Consider the following 10,519-nt stretch of genomic DNA (forward strand, 5'->3'; position numbering starts at 1 on the left):
GCCCCCCAACCCGTCTCCACTGAACTCTCCGGGCCTGCGGCTGAGGTGGTCCCTCTGCTTGGATCGTCCCTCCCAACTCAGAGAGCCCTCCCCCGGGAAAACCCGAGGAGTCAGGACCTCCGCAGGGGCTCCCCATCCCCAGCTGCCACCCCTCAGTGCCAGGGTGGTTCAGCCATCCATGAGGGCCGCTGCCCCTTCAGTGTGGGGGGTTCTGGTCAGCCCCAGTGGTCTGGTGGGGTGGGAGCGGGTGGCCCCTCTAGGGCCTCACCTGTGCCCAGAGGCTGGGCCTGCTTGCACTGGTCCAGCAGACCTGGGACATGGCTGGCGGGTACCGTCTCCCTGGCGTTGATGACCTCCACCTTCCCTGGAGTTAGGCAGGGCGTGTGGGGTGTCAGGGGCACCCCGGTGGCTGCCAGGCCTTACTGCACACCAACAGTCCCCCTCAGACAGCCCTGGCCCTGCTCTCGACCTCAGTTTCTCTCTCTGTACCATGAACTGGCCTCTGCGCTAACACTCGGTTTAGGCTTTGCAGAGGTTGGGGGGCACCGAGAGACTCAGGAAGGGGTGTGGGTAGACAGGGCAGGTCGGCCATACACTCAGGTGGTCTAAAAGCACCTCACTGTTAGCACCTTTGGACGAGCCCATCCTCCCCACGGGGGTCCCGTATGGACTCACCTGTGGACGCATTGTAGATAGTGAAGATGACCCCTCCACCCAGGCCCATGCTCTGGGGGTTGACAACGCCGGTGCAGACCAGAGCCGCGATGGTGGCATCCACGGGTGAGCCGTGCTGCTGGAGGATGGCTCTAGGGAACATGGCACAGAGGAAGTGGCCTGGCTCCCCTGCCCTGGCCTCCTGACCTGGGCTGCTCTGCTAGCATTCACTGGGGAACAGGGACAGGTGGGTGGCCTGCTTGCTGCCACCAAACCGCAGGTTAGTTTTGAGACCACACTGGGCTGCCCCCTCAAGTCCAGCCACTCACAGGTGTGCAGCACTCTACAGATTGCAAATTGTGATGCTATTTACACTGCCCCTGGCTGTATATAAGGTTCTTCTCAGTTTACAAAGCTCTCCAGCTGCCATTATTCCCTAGGTCCTCCCAGCAGCAGTGGCTCATTTGCAACAGGGAGAACCAGGCCCGGGCCAGCCCCTCCGTTCCTCCCGGCAGCGCTGGGAGCCTAGCCTGGCAGATGCCACTCCTCATCTCACTGGGCACACACTGGCCCAACCCCTTCAAGACTGGACTTTTTCAAGTGACCCCGGGATCCTGCCCTGCCATCAGGGCTTAGGGCTTGGGCTGATGGGTTCCACAGCCCCTCCCAGGGCCCCACGGTCTGTGGGAATGCTCTCAGGCCTCAGTCTCCCCATCTGTCCATGGGCAGCTAGGGGTGAACCCTTCAGCTCCTAGGTGGTCAGACTGGCCTGTGCCGAGGAAACGCCCGTCTCCCTGGGGCACAGCCTTGCACAGCTCACTGGGGGCTGCCTCTTCCCTCACAGCCAGGAATCCTCCCCAGCACCTCAAGGTCACAGATGCGAAACCAAGGCCCAAAGAGGGGCTGGGCCTGGGTCCCCTTCCCCCACCGCTGACCCCAGCACCTTCTCAGCTCAGGAACACTGATCCGACGACTCCATGCTGGGCTCACCCCTCCCCGGAGCCACATATCCCTGCTCTGGGCCCACACGTGGGCACACATGGGGGCCACATGGACACAGGTAATCTTGGAAAGAGGGCACGAAGCCAGAAGTATGAAAGAACTAAGATTCTACATCCAGGCACAGAGAAACACACATCTTAATTAGAATAAAACACCATAACAAAGAAAAAAGACAAACTGGAAAAAACAAATTTAAATTCCCATCACAAAGGCCGCATCTCACTTGACCTCGGAAGTGCTCTCCGCACTAGGCTTTCAGGGCCCCCACCTACCACGCTCCGGTTTTCCTCCCACCACCCCAACCTCAGGATGTTAGAAGCCCCAGGCTCAGTCCTTGGTCCTGGTACATCTGTGTCCTCCCCCAGATGAGCTGATCCAGGCTCAGGGCTTAAAATGCAACCTCTGTGCTGATGACCCCCAAATTTGATCTCCCCTAAACTCCAGGCACTTATCCCCAGCCATCCACAGGCTACCTCCCCTAGGCATCTAAGAGGTATTTCACTCTTGACATGACCTAAACTGCACTTTTTCCTTCCCTCCCCCCTCTGCCCCCCAAACTGCTCCTTTCTTAGTCATCATGATCCTAGAAAAGGACACAACCATTCACCCTCAGGCTATAAACCTCAGAGTCATCCTTGGTTGGTCACTTTCTTTCATCCCCATATCCAATGGCCAATCCTGCCTGTTAGTTATACCTCCAAAATACACCTAGATTCCAATCCTTTCTTATCACCTCCTCCACCACACCACCACCCTGGTCTAAGCCACCAGCATCTCTCACCTGGGTTACTGTAACAGTCTCCTATCTGGTCCCCTGCATCTGCCTTGCTCCCATAGGTTTTTAAAAAAATAATCTGTTAACATGTAAAGCAAAAACCCATAGGTTTTTAAAAAAATAATCTGTTAACATGTAAAGCAGACATCCTAGTAATGAAAGACTAAACAATTCAGACCAAACTTCCACAGACAACTAGAAAAGCCAGACAAACAGAAAACATCTGCTCAAGGGCGTCAGAAGCAGGAGAGAAATACAGGCCTCCAAGTGAGAGGAGCCTGGCTTTTGGAGCTGCTCTTCCCCTCCAGACTACTGCCAGTCCTGGAAGAGGAGGCTGAATGGCCAAGCAGGGCTTCTGACATCCTCAGAAGAGGATCTTGCTGTGGTTTATGTCAAAGAGTGTTTTTCCTGTTTTCCTCTAAGTTTTGTTTTTTTGTGTGTGGTACGCGGGCCTCTCACTGTTGTGGCCCCCACCCCGTCCCCCGTTGCGGAGCACAGGCTCCGGACGCGCAGGCTCAGCGGCCATGGCTCACGGGCCCAGCCGCTCCGCGGCATGTGGGATCTTCCCGGACCGGAGCACGAACCCGTGTCCCCTGCATCGGCAGGCGGGCTCTCAACCACTGTGCCACCAGGGAAGCCCGTTCTTCTAAGAGTTTTATAGTGTCTTGTCTCACATTTAAGTCTTTAATCCATTTGGAGTTTATTTTTGTGTATGGTGTCAGGTAGTGTTCTAATTTCATTCCTTTACATGTAGCTGTCCAGTTTTCCCAGCACCACTTATTGAAGCGGCTATCTTTTCTCCTATGCATATTTTTGCCTCCTTTATCAAAAATAAGGTGACCATATGTGCGTGGGTTTATCTCTGGGCTTTCTATACTGTACCACTGATCTATATTTCTGTTTTTGTGCCAGTACCATACTGTCCTGATTACTGTAGCTTTGTGGTATGGTTTGAAGTCGGGACGCCTGATTCCTCCAACTCCGTTTTTCCTTCTCAAGATTGCTTTGGCTATTCGGGGTCTTTTGTGTTTCCATACGAATTGTAAGATTTTTTGTTCTAATTCTGTGAAGAATGCCATTGGTAGTTTGATAGGGATTGCATTGAATCTGTAGATTGCTTTGGGTAGTATAGTCATTTTCACAATATTGATTCTTCCAATCCAAGAACATGGCATATTTCTCCATCTGCTTATGTCATCTTTGATTTCTTTCATCAGTGTTTTATAGTTTTGTGAGTACAAGTCTTTCGCCTCCTCCGGCAGGTTTATTCCTGGGTATTATATGTTTTTGCAATGGTAAATGGGAGTGTTTCCTTAATTTCTCTTACTGATTTTTCATTGTTGGTGTATAGGAACACCAGAGATTTCTGTGCATATAGGCGTCAAATTATTTCTAAAAAGTTTTAACAATCTTTATACACGCTCACTAGTGCTCAGTTAAAAAGGACTAAGCTGGGACTTCCCTGGTGGCGCAGTGGTTGAGAGTCTGCCTGCCGATGCAGGGGACGCGGGTTCGTGCCCCGGTCTGGGAAGATCCCATGTGCCGCGGAGCGGCTGGGCCCGTGAGCCATGGCCACTGAGCCTGCGCATCCGGAAGCCTGTGCTCCGGAACGGGAGAGGCCACAACAGTGAGAGGCCCACGTACGGCAAAAAAAAAAAAAGGACTAAGCCCTCTTTCCAGCCAGTGCCGAAAGATGGGCATCTCTCAGGACAACTGGCACAAGCACCACAAGACCTAGGGCAAAAGGAAGCCCTACAACCAGAAGCGGAAGTGTGAGCTGGGATGCCCTGCTGCCAACACCAAGACTGGTCCCCACCACGGACACAGTCCGCGTGTGGGGAGACAACAAGAAGTACCAGGCCTTGAGGCTGGACGTGGGGAACTTCTCCTGGGGCTTGGCGTGCTGTACACGCAAGACAAGGATTACTGATATTGTCTACAATGCATCCAACGATGAACCGGTCCATGCCAATACCCTGGTGCAGAACGGCATCACGCTCACCAACAACACACAGTACCCACAGTGGTACAAGCCCCCCTGTGCCCTGCCCCTGGGCCGCAAGAAGAGGCCAAGCTGACTCCTGAGGAGGAAGAGACTTTGAACAAAAAACAATCAAAGAAAATTCAGAAGAAATATGAAGAAAGGAAGAAGAATGCCCAAATCAGCAGTCTTCTAGAGCAGGGGTCCCCAGCGGCCTGCAACCTATTAGGACCCGGGCCGCATAGCAGGGGATGAGCAAGCAAAGCTTCATCTGCTGCTCCCCATCACTCGCATTACTGCCTGAGAATCGCTTGTATTACTGCCTGAACCATCTGCCCCCCACCCACCGCCCTGGTCCGTGGAATTGTCTTCCACGAAACCAGTTCCTGGTGCCAAAAAGCTTGGGGACCACTGTTCTAGAGGAGCAGTTCTAGCAGGGCAAGCATCTTGCATGCATCACTTCAAGACCAGGCCAGTGTGGTCAAGCAGATGGCTTTGTGCTCGAGGACAAGGAGCTGGAATTCTATCTGAGGAATACCAAGGCCCCGAAAAGCAGATAAATCCTCCTCCCTCCTATCTTAGCTCATGGAAAAAAGGTGTTTATTATTATTAAAAAAAAAAAAAAAAGACCAGGCAAACAAGGAAGGAAGACAGCACAAAGCCCAAGAGAAAGCATAGATAATGAAGGAAAAGACCATAGGATCTCCAGATTATGAAGGGTCAGACCTCAGACTTTGAATAACTATATGCAAGGAAATAAAAGACAAGATTAAGAATTTCATCAGAGAACTGGCAACTATAAAACATGGAATTAGGAGCTCAGTGCTAACAGGAGATTACCAACCGTTTAAACACAAATTTTAAAAAAAAGATTAATTCAATACAAAATATCCAAATTTAACTACAGAGAGAAAAAAGGATAGAATATATAGAAAATAGATTGAGACATAGGGGAATAAAATAGGTAACCAACAAGGACCTACTGTAGAGCACAGGGAACTCTACTCAATATTTTGCAATAACCTATAAGGGAAAAGAATCTGAAAAAGAATAGATAAGAGAATCACTGTGCTGCACACCTGAAACTCACGTGACATTGTAAATCGACTCTACTTCAATTAAAAAAAGAGAGAGACACACATAGGGGCTAAAATGATAAAAAAAACATATCAGACAAACACTAACCCAGACAGCTCGTATAACCACATTAATTTCAAACAAAGTAGGCTTTTAAAAGAAAATATTGTTAGAGATAATGAGGGACATGTTATTATTATAAAAACCTCAATTCAATAAGAAGATCTGAAAATAGAAATGTATATGCACTTAACAGTCTTAAAATATATGAAGCAAAAATGGGCAGAATGAAGAGAAGAAGCAGACAAACATCACACTTTCCTCAGTAACTGACAGAAGGAGAAGAAAGAAAATCTACAGTGAGGCTGGAGAAGATGTGAAGGACATCGTCATAAACTGGCTGAACTGACGTATACAGAACACTGTGCTCAACAGCAGTGTTGCACACACACTCTGTCCCAGAATGCACAGAATAGTTTTAAAAATTGATCGTTTTCTGGACCTTAAAGTCTCAACAAGTTCACAAAAATCAGAAAATCCTCGTACATTTGGAAATCAAGACAAACGCTACTAAATAACCCATGAAACGAAGAAGCCGGTACAATGGAAATTAGAGAATATTTTGAACCAACTGTAATGAAAATATCATACATCAAAAGCAGTAGGATTGGGCTTCCCTCATGGGGCAATGGTTAAGAATCTGCCTACCAGGACTTCCCTGGTGGCGCAGTGGTTAAGAATCCGCCTGCCAATGCAGGAGACATGGGTTCGAGCCCTAGTCCGGGAAGATCCCACATGCCGTGGAGCAACTAAGTCTGTGAGCCACAACTACTGAGCCTGCGCTCTAGAGCCCACGAGCCACAACTACTGAGCCCGCATGCCACAACTACTGAAGCCCGTGTGCCTAGAGTCCGTGCTCCGCAACAAGAGAAACCACCGCAATGAGAAGCCTGTGCGCTCACCGCAACTAGAGAAAGCCCGCGCGCAGCAACGAAGACCCAACGCAGCCAAAAAAATAAATAAATAATAAAAAAAAATAAGTAGGGTTATCAGCAATGGTGGGAAGGAAGGGAAGGGGAGACAGTGGGTCTGGAGAACTCCCAGACCGCCCACTGGTTCTCACAGGGAAGCCTGGAAGACCAATTAACCCGAGAACCTTTGCGCAGATGAGTTTTACAGGTTGAGTTTTGCAGTCTCCAGCTTACGGGTGAGTGAAAGGTGGCCAAGGGAAGTTTGGAGGGTGCCGAGGAGTTCTGGGTCCTGAGAACTCTCCACATGGGGGATCCCATTCTCTCTCCAGAACAGGGCCCTGCACGGAGGGGAAGCCAGCGGGAGGAGAAGTCAGACTGAGCAGGACAGGAACGACAGGGGCAAAGGATAGTGAAGATGTAGATGTTTTCAAAACGTTACGGAGGTAGGGAATTCCCTGGTGGTCCAGGTTGGGACTCTGCGTTTTCACTGCCAAGGGCCTGGGTTCAATCCCTGGTCGGGAAACTAAGATCCCACAAGCTGTGCAGTGCTGCCAGAAAAAAAAGTTGTGGAGGTGATAAGAGAAGACAAATACCAGAAAGTAGGAGGCCATATATATATTTTAAATCATTTTGTGAAAACAACAAAAGGAACCAAGAGCCATGATGCTATAAAACCTATTCTGACTTACCTTCTAAACTCAAAGTACAGGAAAACTCATCTTCCTTAAACATGAACAATAAAAGGTATTGAAGCCACACTCCATACAGAGTTGATATAAGGAAAAAAGATAATAAGAATCAGAATAATGTCCCGTGGAGGCAGGCCAGAAAGACAAGCCCACAGAGCAGATGTAAACTGCAACTTAATATTTTTAAGATGTGCTAAATAAATTAAAAGAACTACAGAAGCAATGAAACACAGTATACATGAGAATTAGAAAAACCTTAACGTGAAGTGGCTGGAGAAGCTGAAGACTTAAAAACCAAAATTATAGAACTCAGGAAAGAATGAAGCATAAAAGAAAAAGTTATCAGAAGTGAAGGCTAAACAAGGATAAACACAGAGCCAATACCTATAGAGATACATTAAAAGAAAGATAAGATGAAAAGGGGGAAATTATTTTCAATCAAAAAGAAATGAAGAAGGACTTCCCTGGTGGTCCAGTGGTAAAGAATCTGCCTTACAATGCCAGGGGCACAGGTTCGATCCCTGGTCAGGGAACTAAGATACCACATGCCGCGGGGCAACTAAGCCTGGGCACCACAACTCCTGAGCTCACACGCCTCAACTAAAGAGCCTTTGTGCCACAAACTACAGAGCCCACGTGCCCTGGAGCCCGTGCGCCACAACTAGAGAAGAGAAAACCCGCATGCCACAACTAGAGAGAAGCCCATGTGCCGCAACAAAGAGCCCACGCACTGCAACGAAAAGATCCCTCATGCCTCAACGAAGATCCCGCACGCTGCAACTAAGATCCGATGCAGCCAAAAAATAAATTAAATAAATAAATAAATAAAAAATAAATCTTCTAAAAAAAATGAAGAAAGATTTTAAAATACAGATATAAAGAAGATCAAACGTACACTTAATAGGAGTCCCAAGGAGGAAAGCCCAATCTATGGAACATAATAAATAATAAAAACTACAATTTAAGGTAACTTTTCTGATTAAAAAAAAATTACTTGTCAAAAGCGCATTCCACTGCATCGGGAAATCAATTCAGAATAGCCAATATAGAGATGTATTCAAATTAACCTATTGGATATTAATAAAAATTAATAATTATTTGGGCATCTAGGTAAAAAGGACTAAGTCTCTTATAAGAGAAAGAAAATCAAATTGTCATCAGACTTTTCAACATCAATGCTTTATGCCAGAGACAGTGGAGTGTTATAATCAATACATTCAAGGAAAGAACATGTGAGCCAAGGATTTTATATCCAGCTAAACTGACCTTCACCTCCAAGGGCCACAGACTGTTACAAACATGCAAGAACTCAGTGAATATTTTCCCCATGAACCCTTCCTGAGAAATCTCATAAAACAAAAAAACAAACAAAAAAAAACTTTAGACAACTCAAGTAACTGGAAAGACTTTGCCGTAAGAAGTAGGACTAAGAAATATATACTGACCAGTAGATCTAAGACTAAAAATGATGGTTATAACAGAAACAGTATAGAGATGGAATGGCTATTGTTCTGAAAATGTAGGTACAGTAGTACAACCATTACAAAAATGGGGTAGGGATGTTGTTTTGAGGACATGGCTGTTGTCTTTGACTCATGGGCTAAATAACAGATATAATAGATTAAAAAAAAAAGACTCTGGCTTTACAGGCCCCCAGTACTGATAAAAGTAAATTTGCCTGCGTTATTGCACATAAAATTGGATGTTATGGATGTGTTAATTGTGCCAATGGAAAATTTGCTTTTGCTGATTGTATGGACAGAAAATCCATCTGGTGGGAAGAGGGAAAATTAACTGAAAAAAAAAATGGGAGAAACAGCTAAAGCTATTATGGGTCGTGAGGTCTGCTGTGCGGATATAAGAGGAGGGTGGGGTGAGAATGGAAAGGATATATGAAAATAGAAGAGGCTCACTGCTTGACTGATAGGTATTAACTGACAGTAAAAGGATATCCCTTTAGACCCTATGCTGGGAGATGGGAAGAACAGGAGGAAGAAGTTACCAGGCAGTTTCAGTATTACTCACAGTGGGGAATGGTATCAGTCAGGATTCTCAAACAAACAGAACCAATAGAATATACATATAGGGAGAAATTTTTATTTTGAGGACTTGGCTCACGTTATCGTGGAGGCCGGCATGTTCAAAATCTGTAGGGCAGGCCAGTAGGCTATAAATTCAGGGGAAAGCTGATGGTGTAGTTTTGAGTCTGAAATTTGTGGGGCAGGCCAATAAGCTGGAAACCCAGACAGGATTTCTATGTCCAAGTCTTGAGGTAGAATTCCTTCTTCTCTGGGGAACCTCAGGTTTTTCACTTTATGCCTTCAACAGATTGGGTGTGGCCCACCCACATTATGGAGGGCAATCTGTCTTACAGTCAACTAATTGTAAATGTGTTTTGTTTTCGTTTCTGTTTTGGCCAGGCTGCACAGCTTGAGGGATCTTAGTTTCCTGACCAGGAATGGAACCCATGCCCCCTGCAGTGGAAGCACAGAGTCCTAACCACTGGACCCTCAGGGAAGTCCCAACTGATTGTGAATGTTAATCACATCTACAAAATAACCTCATGGTCATGTGCAGACTAATATTTGACCAAACAACTGGGACTGAGCACCATAACCTAGTTGGTACATAAAATTAACCATCAGAGAAGCCAATAGAGAATATTGAAAGAGTAAGAACTAAGAGGACCATATCATATATATCTAATATTGCTATTATATTTACCATATAACATAATAAAGATATCAACATAGGGCTTCCCTGCTGATGCAGTGGCTAGGAATCTGCCTGGCAATGCAGCAGACACGGGTTCAATCCCTGGTGTGGGAAGATCCCACATGCCACGGAGCAACTAAGCCTGTGCACCACAACTACTGAGCCTGTGCTCTAGAGCCTGTGAGCCACAACTACTAAGCCCGTGTGCCACAACTACTGAAGCCCATGCACCTAGAGCCCGTGCTATGCAACAGGAGAAGCCACCGCAATGAGAAGCCCATGCACCACAACGAAGAGTAGCCCCTACTCGCTACAATTAGAGAAAGCCCATGCGCAACAACAAAGACCCAACGCAGACATAAATAAATAAATAGTATTTAAAAAGATATTAATAGGGCTTCCCTGGTGGCGCAGTGGTTGAGAGTCCGCCTGCTGATGCAGGGGACACGGGTTTGTGTCCCGGTCCAGGAAGATCCCACATGCCGCAGAGCGGCTGGGCCCGTGAGCCATGGCCACTGAGCCTGCGCGTCCGGAGCCTGTGCTCCGCAATGGGAGAGGCCACAACAGTGAGAGGGCCACGTACTGCAAAAAAAAAAAAAAAAAAAAAAAATGCAAAAAAAAATGTAAAAAAACCCTGATTTTTTTTTTTAGCTTT

At 47.0% G+C, this 10,519-nt stretch overlaps 1 protein-coding gene and 1 pseudogene across 3 annotated transcripts in view; one reads left to right on the top strand and one right to left on the bottom strand.

Moving 5' to 3' along the window:
• The window catches only part of GGT5 (gamma-glutamyltransferase 5), a 26,030-nt gene that overhangs the window by 7,651 nt on the left and 7,860 nt on the right, over positions 1-10,519 (bottom strand). For 2 of the 3 annotated variants that reach the window (XM_007451029.1, XM_007451028.1), the window contains exons 2-3: positions 676-806; positions 269-364 (exon numbers count right to left, since the gene is read on the bottom strand). In XM_007451029.1, the coding sequence (XP_007451091.1) occupies positions 269-364; positions 676-806 (227 nt within the window). The remainder of the gene's footprint in view (positions 1-268; positions 365-675; positions 807-10,519) is intronic. The other variant, XM_007451030.1, reaches the window with a different exon arrangement.
• On the top strand, positions 4,125-4,972 carry LOC103078913 (40S ribosomal protein S8 pseudogene; annotated as a pseudogene).

Source organism: Lipotes vexillifer, unplaced genomic scaffold (assembly GCF_000442215.2).
Source record: "Lipotes vexillifer unplaced genomic scaffold, Lipotes_vexillifer_v1.1 scaffold1783, whole genome shotgun sequence".
NCBI lineage: Eukaryota > Metazoa > Chordata > Mammalia > Artiodactyla > Lipotidae > Lipotes > Lipotes vexillifer.